The sequence below is a fragment of the Phoca vitulina genome, unplaced genomic scaffold, assembly GCF_004348235.1.
Source record: "Phoca vitulina isolate PV1807 unplaced genomic scaffold, GSC_HSeal_1.0 scaffold25, whole genome shotgun sequence".
NCBI lineage: Eukaryota > Metazoa > Chordata > Mammalia > Carnivora > Phocidae > Phoca > Phoca vitulina.
In genome coordinates, this window is record NW_022589728.1 from 140,774 (window position 1) to 154,898 (window position 14,125).

The window sequence follows — 14,125 nt, forward strand, 5'->3', positions numbered from 1 at the left end:
TGTGAGACCTCAAACAAATTATTAGAAATAATTATTTAATAATTATTAGTTTATTCATTCATTCAAGCAAATATCTGAGTGCTTTGTATATGGAAGACATTGTGCTAAGTGCTGGGGATATAAAGGTCAAGAAGACAGAAATGGTACTACCTTTTGGTGGAGGTGGAACCAGATGATAATTACAATTTTTAGATTATGATTATTATAACACCTTCAAAGAAGCATAGGGTCCATAAAAATGAACAGGGAGGCTCAGCTTTGAGAGTTCAGAGAAACTAAGATCGAGTTCTGGGTTTTTTGTTTGTTTCTTTTTGTTTTTGTTTTTGTTTGTTTTCTGTTTTTAGTTTTTAAAAATCTCAACTTAAAATTTTTTTTTTAAAGATTTCACTTATTGACAGAGAGAGAGATAGCGATAGCAGGAACACAAGCAGGGGGAGTGGGAGAGGGAGAAGCAGGCTTCCCGCCGAGCAGGGAGCATGACGCGGGGCTCGATTCCAGGACCCTGGGATCATGACCTGAGCTGAAGGCAGATGCTCAACTACTGAGCCACCCAGGCACCCCCAACTTAAAATTTTAAAAATTATTTTCAAATGTTTGAAAAGTAGAAGTAGTAATATATTAAACCTCTATGTACCTATCTCCCAGGGTCAACAATTTTCAATAGCTGTGTATGAAGGTACATGGCAGAAGAAGGCCAGAGCCTTTCAGGCAAATGGAGTAGCAGATCCATAGACCCGGAGGCCCCAGGGTACATTTGGCAACTGAAAGGAAGACTAATATGGACAGCATAGACATCACTGGAATGTGTATATGGAGAATGGATTCTATGTATATGGTAGATGGGGGCAAGACTGTATTAGTGGATACTGGTTAGAAGCTACTGAGTAGTTTGGGCAAAAGAAATTAGTGGCCTGGAATATGGTAGTGGCAGTGGAGAATGAGTGGATAGCTGAGAAATTTACAAATGGGAGGTGGGACAGGCCGGATTTTGATAAGAGAGACAAAAATGTTCACGAAAATCCCAGGTTTCAGCATGAGCTACTGGGTGGATGTCAGTGCCACTACTGAGATGGAGAATTATCATTTTTGGGGAGGAGAAAAATTTAGGTTGAAGAGTTTCTCAGACATTCAGGTGGCAATGACAAGCAGGTAGTGTTAAGGGGCTATAGCTGAGCAGCATGGAGAGGTCTGATTGTAGATATAAAATTGAGAGCCAAAGCAGAGATGGAATAAGATGGTCAAACTGTGTTATAAGGCCTAATTGAGGCAACAATGGCAGATGTATAGGGAAGATGGATAAATTGAAGCAGAAGACCAAACTCCACTTCCACTATACTTTTGAGGGTACAATAAAGAATTCTTTTCTCTTCCCCAGGCTGACACTTTCTCAACTTGCTTAAATCATCATTTTAGTTTTTTCTACAACAGACGCTTTTATTACAGAATATTCCTACCTAGTTAGGCTTCATGATCTAATTCAGTTTCCACTCAGTCCCAGCTCCTCTTCCCCTTGTGTTTTGTTTTATATTTACTTCTCAAAGTGCTGAGACACTTGTGGGATCTAAGAAATGGTGGTTGCCTCTACTTCCCAAAGTGAGTTACAGGACCAGCATTAACAATATTGATGTGAAAATGTTGGGGTTTGGGAGCAAACAGCCAAGAAAGAATTCTTGATATGTCTTTGGTGCAAAAAGATGGTTTTATTAAAGCATAGGAACAGGACGTGTGGGCAGAAAGAGCTGTGCTGGGGTTGTGAGGTATGGCTGATTATATACTTTCAAGTTGGGAGTGAGTTAGGGATAGTGTAAGTCTCTCAGGAATTTGGAAGCAAGGTTTCCAGGACCTAGAGAGGCTAGCTGTTGTTAGGAAAAGGTCATTTACTACATTTACTATCCAGTAAAACCTTTGTCATGAGACCCTTTAGATGTGTATCGTGGGCGATATGCTTGGAGGATGATTGCTAACATATATCTTGGGGGGTGGACCGAGATAAAGGAAGTTTCCCAAGGAATTTTTAGGTTAAAGGAGACTCCCATCCAAGTACTAACCAGGCCCGACCCTGCTTAGCTTCCGAGATCAGACGAGATCAGGCGCGTCCAGGGTGGTATGGCCTTAGGATCCTGAAGGTCAGGCTAATGTTAAGCTAAGTTTGCCTTTTGCCTCTATCTAGCAAAGTATTAACGTCGACGCAGCTATACTCCTGCCTGTCTCAAGTACTTGTCAATGGCTGTACGTTGGAAAGCAGTTTAATTTTTTTTTTCTATGTCTTTTACATTTGTTCTCCCCATCAAATAACTTTTGGGAACTTGTCAGAAATACAAGTTCTCTGGCACCACCTTAGACCTACAGAATCCGAAATTAGTCATCCCTGTTATTGCAAATCCTCTTGGGGATTTTAATTGTCCTAAATTTGAGAATTTCTGCTCTGGATACCTAACCTACCCCCACTTCAAGAGATGGGGAAAGAACACTCCTTTCTTTTGGTTTGAGCAGTTTGAGAACCATTCCTTAAGTATTGCTTATCGAATTTGTAGCCTACTTCAAAGTTTTTTTGTTTGTTTTTTGTTTTAAGTAGGCTCCACACTGGGAGCCTTGGGCTTGAACTCACCACCCTGAGATCAAGACCTGAGCTGAGATCAACAGTTGGAGGCTTAACTGACAGCCATTGTCATGAGCATGCTACGAAGGCACACACACGAGCTGTGTCTTTTCACAATGTCAAGCTTTATTCAATCATAAAGCAAAGTTAAATCACAATTATAAAGCAGGTTCAGGATTCCAAACTCAATGATATTTCACCATGTGATTGATTATACTTGGCTTCTTACACAGCACACAGAGCAGGGCATAAGACAAACCACACAACAAACAAGATAATGGAAAGGTGTAGGAAGTTAACGAACCAAACGCTAAGTCTGTGGGCACTGCAGTTGAGATAGGGCCTCTGTCTAGTCTGGTCAGCTCTCAGCACTTACTGCTTATTATGTTCAAGCAGTGAAGGATCTCGGTTCTGTGTGGAGATCAATCCCGCTGAGCCTTGGGCGGCAGTTGCCTTTTTGAAGTGGTCAGACGCCTGGGTGGCTAAGCGTCTGCCTTCGGCTCAGGTCATGATTCCAGTGTCCTGGGATCGAGTCCTACATCGGGCTCCCTGCTGAGGGAGCCCGCTTCTCCCTCTCCCTGCCGCTCTCCCTGCTTGTGTTCTCTCTCTGTGTATCAAATAAATAAAATCTTAAAAAAAAAAAATGAAGTGGTCAGACATAGAGGGGTCAGGTCTGAAAAATCTGACAGTTTGCTGCCAAAATCCTCCCCTTTTTAAAGGGATTTAATAGGTCTTGGGCCCCCAGAGACTTCCTTTGGTTCTGCTCATTATTAGTTCTGGGTGTCAGCTGGCCACTGGTCCTAGTGATAACTCTAGACCCACCCAGGGGCCCCTCGAGTTTTTATTTAAGGTCAGTTGTTGCTTGACAAAACAGACCACCTAAGAACTTTATTTGAAAAACACTTGGAGTCTGACCCCCCCGCCAAGAACCCGCCCAGCAGCTCCCCAACCAGGAACTCCGTGGGCAGCAATGCAGCCCTCCCAGAGCTCCCTCCACAGAATCCCAAGCCTCAGCGATAAGTGCCATGAGCAGCGTACTCACAGAGGTGGTGAACACTGACGACTCCAGTCACAACCCAGCCATATTAAGTCTGTGCAGTCGAGTGGTTGAGAAGCCCCGCCCCCCACCCGAGCGTCCTCCAATCGCAACGCACGCGTGGCGCAAAGAGCCGAGAGGGCAGGGCGCCCGGAGAAGCCCCGCCCCCTGCCCGAGCGCCCGCCAATTGCAGCGCGCGATATGGCGCGCCCTGAGCGTTCGGAGGCGCGCAGCCTTCCGGCGCCTTGAGCAAGGAGCGCGCCTTTGGGGAGCCTGAGCGCGTGGGCGGAGGCGGTGTACCTGGAGATGTCCAGCAGCGGTAGCTCTAGTGGCCGGAAGGTAAGTAAGTTCTGGGTTGGGAACCCGCGTCAGGCCAAGCGTGCGGTCTCTGCGCTGTCTCTGCTGGTCGCTCTGGAGCGCCCTCCTCCTTCCCCCTCCGCGCGCCAGTGTGTCCCCACTCCCCTCTATTCCCCATGGGCCGGGCAAACGGAGCTCAAGGAGCGCGTGGCTGGCCTCAGGCTGGTAGGGGTGAGAGGTGGGCGCTGTGTAGACGGTGATCTTAGGCTAGGCTGCGGCAGCTTCCGTGGGTGAGCATGGATAGAACCCACGTCGCGGTTTGCCTCTTCTGAGGTCGGTCTCTTGCACAGGTGTGCGTATTGAGGCCTCCGCGGGCCGTCGGGGTCGCGCCTTCCGGGTGGGATGGGAGGGCCGGGAGAAAAACCACTGGAGGTGCGGAGGGGAGAGCCACTTCTCTGGGAAAGGCGAGAGGTCGCAGCCGGAGAGGTGATGGAAGTGAGCAACAGGAGTTGAATCTGGAACTAGCATGTGAGATATATTTACGCTCTCTAGTGTTTGGCATTGTCTCTTTTTGACTGTCCGGTACACACGAAGACAGCGGTGGATATTGGAATGGATGTACCATTTTTTCCCCAGAGATCTCTGTTGCCACACTTTTCCTTTCTATTCTAAACTGTTTCTGAATCTTCTATTCCTGCGTCAGTGGGAGAGGAGTCTAAAGCTAACCGCTGCCAAACTGTGTATACCAACTTAAACCACAGTGTCTGGACACGGAGTACGTGTAAAGGAAGTACTGCATTAATGATATTTAGATGATTGTACCTGTATTTGTGAGTACATCTTTTTCTTCCGTGAGTTGTGTTTGTCTTGGCCAACTCACGTGTCCATTACCTCTTTAAGCTGTTTCTAAGTTCCTTGCTTACAAATATGCTTGTCTCATCATATTAAAACAAAATTTTAAAAAGCAAACAGTGCTTTCTTTTTTTCCCCCAAGAGAGAGCGCTCCAGCAGGGGGGAGGAGCAGAGGGAAAGGTAGAGAGAGAATCTGAAGGGGGGCTCCATGCTCAGCGCAGAGCCCACGGCGGGGGGCGGGGAGGGGGCGGGGAGGGGAGCTTGATCTCATGACCTGAGTGAAATCAAGAGTTGGGCTTACCTGACTAAGCCACCCAGATGTCTCTGAGTGCATCCTTTTTGACTCCTTTTCCTTTTACAAAAAACAAAACAAAACAAAAATAAAAAAACCTTCTTGAAAAAATAGTCCACATATACAGGTTTAACTTGCTTATTATGTTTCTTTGCTTCTGGAATATCATCAGTTGTCAGACACTGTGAATTTTGTAACTGATTATAGGGAGTAAAAGAAACCTATGTCAAACATACCTATTGATTGTAAGACACATTCTGATTCCAGAAATATTCAAATGTGAAAAAAAAATCAAGGAATTACATGAAATTGTTAACTCATGGTCACTGTAGCATTTGACACATCACTTACTTTTATTTAATTCTTTTTTTTTGAGGAGGGGGGCAAGTGTGCCTGACTTGCTATCCTGATTCTCTTCCTGTCTTGCATCTGCTCATTTACTTCTCTTTAAAGATTTATTTTTATATAGAGAGGAGAGTGTGAGTGCATGAGGTGGGGGAAGGGGCAGGAGGTGAGGGAGGAATCTCAAGCAGACTCCCCACTGAGTGCAGAGCTGGACTCTGGGCTCAGTCTCACAACCCTGAGATAATGACCTGAGCCAAAATCAAGAGTTGGATGCTTAACTGACTGAGCCGCCACCCAGGCACCCCTTATTTACTTCTCTTTACTCTTTTCCTGCCATGTTCTAATTTTTGACCTTGTGCTTTTTTTTTTTTTTTATAAATTTGTTCTCTGCAATCTCATAGATTGATGTTAGCTGTCACTCTATATAGCTGACTTTTCCTTGAGCTCAGTTTAAACTCAGTGTATCATGAAGTCATCAATTTCATATCCTTAGTCCACTAAGCCCTAATAGTTTCTTTTGCGTTGTGTTGGTCTCATCCTATTCATAGTGATGCTTGGCTAGGAATGCCTGAGGCACTTGCCTGGGCCCCCACATTACTTGTAGCAAGCCATTTCTCCCAACCAGAGCCACTGTTGTGGCTGAGCAGACCTTGTGGTTATTATGATTGCAGGATGCACTTCAGCAAAATCCATCAGGGAACTTTGAGGAATGAGATTTATTACTCACAGGTCCTGGAGGTTATATTGCACACCCAAGGGCCACACTGCGAGGTTGAGGGAGGCTGGGGGAGAAGGAGAGCAAGAGAACTTGGGGTCTGCTTTTATTAGGGTCTGAGGGTGGGATATCTAGGGTTTTGGAGGTTAATTCTTTATTGGCTAATTTATTTATTTATTTATTTATTTTTTTTTAAAGATTTTATTTATTTTTATTTGAGAGAGAGAATGAGAGAGAGCGAGTACATGAGAGGGGGGAGGGTCAGAGGGAGAAGCAGACTCCCTCCCGAGCAGGGAGCCTGATGCGGGACTCGATCCCAGGACTCCAGGATCATGACTTGAGCCGAAGGCAGTTGCTTAACCAACTTTATTGGCTAATTTAAAGCCTAAGAGTGGGAATTAGGGCACCAGAAGGAAGAAGCAGGGTCACTCAAATGGTCAGTTATGTAGGTTTAACTGTAGGTTATTGAGGGTGTTTTGAAAGGTGTTTTGAAAGCGGGACCTTCTTGAGGAGGGAGGGACGGCTTAATTCCTTATCATGCCAATTTGCTAGTAATTGTCATGTAACTGGTGCTATGTTTATTCAAGATGATGTCTTCTAAAATGGATGCCTTGGCAACGAAAAATTTAGTGTCAGGCATTCACATTACATCCTAACTTAGAAATCTTAGTTTTTGACTTGAGACTCTCAGGAACTTATCAGTTTTTCTTTTCAATAATTGTATTAGTGATCTATTGCTGTTTAACGAATTATCTCAAAACTGAAGCAGCTTAAAACAAATGCTTATTTTTTCATATAGTTTCTGAAGGTCAGAAATCTGGGAATGGGTCAACAGGCTGGTTCCAGCTCAGGGTCTCCTACAAGTGGCAGTCAAAGGGTCACTGAGGCTGTAGGATCCACTTCTAAATTCACCCATCTGTTTGTTGGCAAGGGTCAGTTCCTTGCCACTTCCATAGGGCAGTTCTCACAACATGGCAACTGGCTTTCTGAAGAGAAAGAGAGAGGGATGGGCTAAGAAAGAGGCCCTGGTGTCTTTTATAAGTGTCAGAAGTGACATACCATCTCTTCCATCCTGTTCTCTTCATCACAGATCAACCTGGTACAGTGTGAGAGGGGACTAGAGAGGATGTGAATGCTAAAAGGTAGGAATGATAGGGAGCCATCTTGGAGGCTAGCTACCCCAATAGTTTTTCCCCAGGGTTTTTTTTTTTTTTTCCCCTAGAAAAGTTTTCTTTATTGTTACATGATAAACCAGTCTGGGAAAATTATATAAGGTGTTATCAATGGTTACAAGGTGAATTGTACATTTCCCTTACTTTAATACATATGCTTTCACTCTTCTCAACTTTCTTGGTTAAATTATAATATGGTAAGAACAGATAACAAGGCACAATTTTCAATCACATACTTCCTATTTAAAATTATTTCTAGTTATCATAAAGATGTTATAATAAAATGTATCTCTAAAATACAAGAGGTTTGAAGCAAAGGGGTAAAGACTCTGTTAGAATCATGAAGAGTTCACTGTCTTGTCAAAGAATACCATCTGAACTCCACTGGGAACATGCTCCAAATTCCACGAGGAGAAACACATATCTGTTTTATCCATGTCTGGGTCACCAGTAGTTAGCACTATGCATTTTTCTCATTGCTGTCAGGTTCAGTGTCCTTATGTCAAAGTATTTAGTCCTTATGAAAATTTTTTTCTTAGCAAATTCTGACTATTATTCTTATTTTATAGTAGGAGTCTAGGGGCCAAGTAATTTTAGTGTTTGTTGGACCAAAACTAGTTTGCTCCACATATACTCTGGGAGCTTGGCCAGATTCCCACAGTACAGATCCTCAGGTTTTTTTCCCCCCCTTTTCTGCCACCCTAGGTCAGGTCCAAAGTACTCCCTGCTTGGAGTGGTTTTGTGGTACCAGCCATGAAGCATGTTCCTGTTCCATCTTCTGAGATGACTTTCCCTTAGAGAAATCACTTTAATTATATTGTTATTCCTCTGCTTAAGCATCATTTTACTTCTTATTGACTACATAATCATTTATTTTGGACTTAATACGTGATATGTATTAACTTATTTAATTCAACAGTCCTATTAAACAGGTTCTGTTAGTCTCATTTTATGGACAAGAAAACTGAGGTATAGCAGAGAGGTTAAGTACTTTGCCCAAGGTCACAAAGCAATGAAGTGAAGAAGCCAGGATTTGTACGCAGGTAGTCACTTCCAGACCTTGCTTTTGTTCAGGCTCTCATCCTGTTATTCACAGCTTCTACAAAGTGGCCATACCTTATTCCTTAACTTTGTTCATTATTTATCCTTTAGGTAAAGTAAATGACTGTTTTCACGGTACTTTCTTGCTTCTTGGTATTTACTCATGTTCTTGGTTTGGAGTAATGCCATTTCTTCCATTTCTGCTTATTGGAACCTTGATCATCTGTCAAGGTCCACCTCAAATCCCACCTTCTTTCTGATCATCCCAGTTGTAAATGGACTTTATTCTGTATTCCTGTGAAACTTTGTACATATCATTCTTATAGCTTCATGTCTTGTATTAGGTTTACTTGTACTTATCCTAATAACGTAGACATTTTAAGATTATGTCTTCACGCCATGTCCCCCAGAGCACCTGCCATAACCCCTTGTGCATATTAAGTACCTAATAAATATCTGATGAATGAATGGAAGGGGTACTAGTTCAGAAGATTTGCAAGTATTCTTTTTTTTATTTTTTTTAAGATTTTACTTATTTGACAGAGAGAGACACAGCGAGAGAGGGAACACAAGCAGGGGGAGTGGGAGAGGGAGAAGCAGGCTTCCCGCAGAGCAGGGAGCCCGATGTGGGGCTCGATCCCAGGACCCTGGGATCATGACCTGAACCGAAGGCAGACGCTTAATGACTGAGCCACCCAGGAGCCAGATTTGCAAGTATTCTAGCTCTGAAGAAACATAGGGAAATAACTTAGAAGACTTGGGTACCAGCCTCAGCTCTGCAAATAACTAATTTTGTGATTTTGGACAAGCCACAGAAATCTTTCTGGACTCTTAAGATGACAGTTGATATGGTCATGGACTAAAGCAGTAGAATTGGGAATGGTGTTGGGAGAGGACTGAGTTGATAAATTATAAATGGAAGAGGAGATAGGCACTGAAATTGAAAGATGAAGAGGGGAGAATCAATGGTGATCCAGAAGTTGAACCTCTGAAAAACAGAAAGGTTGAGGAGAATTAGTTGCTTCTTACCTGAGTTAGGATGTACAGATATGTGAAACTTCAGCCCAGGGGATAGATTGTGGAAGGCAGTTGCTCAAAGGCTAGGAGTATTTTAGTTCTTTCTTCCCTCCTGACTTAGGCCCCTCACTGTCGCTTCAAGTTCTTTTTTCCTTTATGCTTTGTGTTCCCTTTCCTTGCTAAAAGCCAGGAATGACCACAAATACTCCCTTTCTCTCCCAGTTGCTTACCTTTTGAGATTTCCTGGTCTTCCCCTTTACTCACGGTTCCTTTTACCTCCTCAGACTGAATTGTAGCTCTCCCTGTTCTCTCCACTCTTTTCCCACCGAAGGAAAAACTATCTTGGCAAGATCCTAAAAGGGAGAAAAGGGAAATTATATCTTCCTGGTGACACCCTCCTTCCTTAATCTTTTGGGTTCTCATCAAAAAACTTACTTTATTTCTGGTGCTTCTTGCATAATGACAAGGGTATGGTGGTAAGTATTAATTAAATGCAGTGTATATGTCTGTTTGAATTGAAGAGTACACAGGGCTACATTTCAAGTGAAAAGTGTTTCTCAAGAAAGGAAACATTTTCCTTCTTTGAAGCAGGAAAGATGGAGCCAGTGGAGAAAATAAGGACCCTTTACTATAAAGATTGGATTCTGTTACAGAAAGGGCTTAATTTTGAAGACTAGGCACATTTTTACTCTGAGACCATAGGGAAGGAGAACTCAGATTTTAACCTTGGGGAAGATGTGATGACTTGAGCTATGACAGTGACATGGAGAAGTAAAGGGAAGTGTGGGTATGGAATTGGTGTATGTATGTGATTGTGTGTATGTGTGTGTGAATAGAGAGCTAGGGAATGATTAAGACTGTTTACCAGCATTGCCCAAGGATATGTAATAAGAAAATAGGAAGGAAGTTCTCATTTTGGGGTCTTTCTACAGTAGCCCTGTGGATTGGTGATTGGTAAAGTGAATTGGTAGAAGGGAAGGAGTCTTAATGCTTGAAAGGCAATACTGGAGTTGTTGGCCATAGAGTGCAGAATGGTAGGGGAGACATGATTGGGAGCAAGCTAGTGACTGATAAAATGAATGGGCTTGAGACTTAAAAATGTCCCAGTGAATTCCCAGATACTCAGAGAATTCCCAAATACTCAGTCAGAAACTCAGCCAGTGGTACCTTCTTTGTGTGGAAGGTGCACATTATAGTTATTGTTAGGCACTTTTGTTAAGATGAGATAATGCAGAGTCAGTGGCTAGAATCCCTATTTCTGTAATTAGATGTGCATGGGGGAAAATATTGACGTTGCTTACTAGCTCTCTGACTAGGGCAAAGACCTAACATTTCTAAGTTGTAGTTTTTTTGTCTACAAAATGGAAATAATACCTATATCTTTCAGCATTAGTATGAGGATTAAGTGATGAGAATGCATGAAATGATATGCTGAACACATAAGCACTCAGTGTTAGCGGTAATGAAAGCAGTTAATAATAATAAAACACCATGATAATGAAAGGATTTTTATATGAGGACAAACCTATCATACATCCTCTATTACTTTGCCTCTAGATTTCCCTGGAATTACTTCTTTCAGCTTGCTGAAGAAGGACTAGGAAGAGGGCTTAGTTTTAAAGTTGTTCAGTGATGGTGAGGGATTCTCTCATAGTTATCTTGGTAGGAATACCTTAAGGTTCCAATTTTAGTCCTTGATAATCTCATTGGATGACTTACTGGTGGCTCTATTCAGAATTAGACTACTTAGTATTGACATCTTAGTCTACATTATCCTTAAAATGGAAGGGAAAGAGAGCTAATGTTTATTGTCAAGTACTTCACATATATGCATCATTTAAGGGAGAAGGTGTTCTTTCTTTTTAATCAATAATATATGCTTACAAATAAGATAAAATAGTACAAAAAAGTTTCTCATGAAAACCAGCAATCCCTGCCCTATTCTTTCCTGTACTTAATTCTGTCCCTGAGAGGCAATTACTTTTTTAAAATTGAGATAACTATAGAATTACATACAGTTGTAAAGAATAATAGAGATCTCCTGTATCCTTCACCCAGTTTGCTCCAGTAGTAACATTTTACAAAACTGTAGTACAGCATCACCACAGATATATTGCCATTAATACAATCCAATTATCTTGTACAGATTTCTCTAGACTTTGTGTATTTAGTTCTGTACATTTTTACACATGTATAGGGTCATGTATCCACCACCACTAAAGATATTGAACAGTTCCATTAGCACAGGGATCCCTTTAATAATCAATCATACCCACTCCCTTCCAGTAACTCCCACCACTAACCCCTAGCATTTTAAACATTGCGTCATTTCAAAAATGTTACAGAGATGGATTGTATGGTTTATAATCTTTTGGGATCTTTTTTTTTTTTTTTCGCTCAACATAATACTCTGGAGATTAATCCAAGTTGGTTTGTTCATTTTTATTGCTGAGTAGTATTCCATGGAATGAATGTACTACAGTTTGGCTCAACATTTTACTTGTTGAAGGATATCTGGACTGTTTCCACTGTTGGCTCTTATGACTAAACTGCTATGAACACTTGTGTACAGATTTTTGTTTGAACATAGGTTTTCTTTTTTCTAAGATAAATGCCCAAGAATATAATTGCTGGGTCATATGGTAATTGGATGTTTAGTTTTATTTTATTAAGGTTATATATTTTTTAAAGATTTTATTTGTCAGAGAGAGAGAGTGCGCGCACGCAGGCACAAGCAGGGGAAGCGGCAGGCGGAGGGAGAAGCAGGCTCCCCACTGATCAAGGAGCCCAATGTGGGACTCCATCCCAGGACCTTGAGATGATGACCTGAGCCGAAGGCAGATGCTTAACCAACTGAGCCACCCCGGTGTCCCTTAAGATTGCATTTTTAAGTAATCTCTACACCCAATGTGGGGCTCAAGCTTGCAACCCGAGATCAAAAATTGCATGCCCTATGGACTGAACCAGCTGGGTACCCCTGGATGTTTAGTTTTATAATAAACTGTTTCTCACAGTGGCTGTACAATATTACAGTGACTGGCAATGTGTGAGTGATTCAGAGATAATAAATTTGTCCTTTTAAAGTATACAGTTCATTGGTTTTTAGTGTATTCACAGAGTTGGGCAAATATTTCTAATTACAGAACATTTTCATCACCCTAAAAAAAAACTCCATGACATCCACAAAGCTACTTTCTGTCTGTATGGATTTGCCTATTCTGGACATTTCATATAAATGGAATAATATCTGGTCTTTTATACTGGCTTCTTTCACTTAGCGTAATGTTTTCAAGGTGCACCCATCGTTGTTGCTTTATTCCTCTTTATGGTTGAATAATTTTCCATTGCATGGATATACTACATTTAAAAAATCCATTCATCAATTGATAGACATTTGGATTATTTCTACGTTTGGTTGTTAGGAGTAATACTATGATCCTCTCTGTACCAGTTTTTGGGTTGACCTAAGTTTTCATTTCTCTTGGCTATAAACATACCAATAGAATTGCTGGGTCATATGGTAATTCTGTGATTAAATTTTAAGGAACTGCCAAACTTTGGTCCAAAGAGGTTGCATCATTTTATAGTCTCATCAGAAAGGAATGAGGATTCTAATTTCTCCACGTCCTTGTCAACACTTGTCATTGCCTATCATTTGATTTTAGCCATCTTAATGGGTAGAAAGTGTTACCTCATTGTTTTGGTTTTGATTTACATTTTCCTAATGACTAATGATATTGAATGTCTTTTCAAGTGCTTATTGGCCATTTTTATGTTTTTTTTTGAAGAAATACCTATTTAAGTTATTTGCCCATGCTTTAGTTGGGTTATTTATCTTTTTACTTTTATAAAGTGTTTTTTATAAGTTCTTATACCACTCCTGTATCAGATATATGATTTGCAAATATTTTCTCCCATTCTGTGGGCTATCTTTCCATTTTCTTGATGGTGTCATTTGAAGCACAAGTATTTTAAAATTTTGAAGTCCAATCTGTTTTTACTTTCATTGCTTATACTTTTGGTGTCCTAAGAAATTATTGTCTAACCCAAGATCATGATTTCTTTTTTTTTCTTTTCTTTTCTTTTTTTCTTTTTTTTTTAAGATTTTATTTATTTGACAGAGAGACACAGCGAGAGAGGGAACACAAGCAGGGGGAGTAGGAGAGGGAGAAGCAGGCTGCCCGTGGAGCAGGGAGCCTGATGTGGGGCTCGATCCCAGGACCCTGAGACCATGACCCGAGCCGAAGGCAGATGCTTAACAACTGAGCCACCCAGGCGCCCCTCTTTTATTTTCTTAAAGATTTTATTTATTTATTAGGGAGAGAGAGAGCACAAGTAGTGGGAGGTGGAGGGGCAGAGGGAGAAGGAGAACTCCCTCCCGCCCCCCGAGCACGGAGCCAATGTGGGGCTCGATCCCATGGCCTGAGCCAAAGGCAGACGCTTAACTGACTGAGCCACCCAGGCGTGCCCCGCCTTTTTAAAAAGATTTTATTTATTTGAGAGTGAGCGATTGAGAGAGATCGAGCAAGCATGAGTGGGGGAGGAGCAGAGGGAGAGGGAGAAGCAGACTCCCCGCTGAGCAAGGAGCCTGATGTGGGGCTCCATCCTGGGACTCCAGGATCATGACCTGAGCTGAAGGCAGGCGCTTAACTGACTGAAACACCCAGGTGCTCCATGAAGATTTATTTCTAAGATTTTTTTCCTTAGAGTTTTATAGTTTTAGCTTTTTCACTTAAAACTGGTTCACTCTGAGTTAATT

At 41.9% G+C, this 14,125-nt stretch overlaps 1 protein-coding gene across 3 annotated transcripts in view; it reads left to right on the top strand.

Moving 5' to 3' along the window:
- The first annotated feature begins 3,833 nt into the window (after window positions 1-3,833).
- SPIDR (scaffold protein involved in DNA repair) overlaps window positions 3,834-14,125 on the top strand; it is a 562,488-nt gene continuing 552,196 nt past the window's right edge. For all 3 annotated transcript variants that reach the window (XM_032421906.1, XM_032421904.1, XM_032421905.1), the window contains exon 1: window positions 3,834-3,974. Coding sequence is in view for 2 of the 3 variants with exons in the window: in XM_032421904.1 (XP_032277795.1) it covers window positions 3,942-3,974 (33 nt within the window). In the remaining variant the exon portion in view is untranslated. The remainder of the gene's footprint in view (window positions 3,975-14,125) is intronic.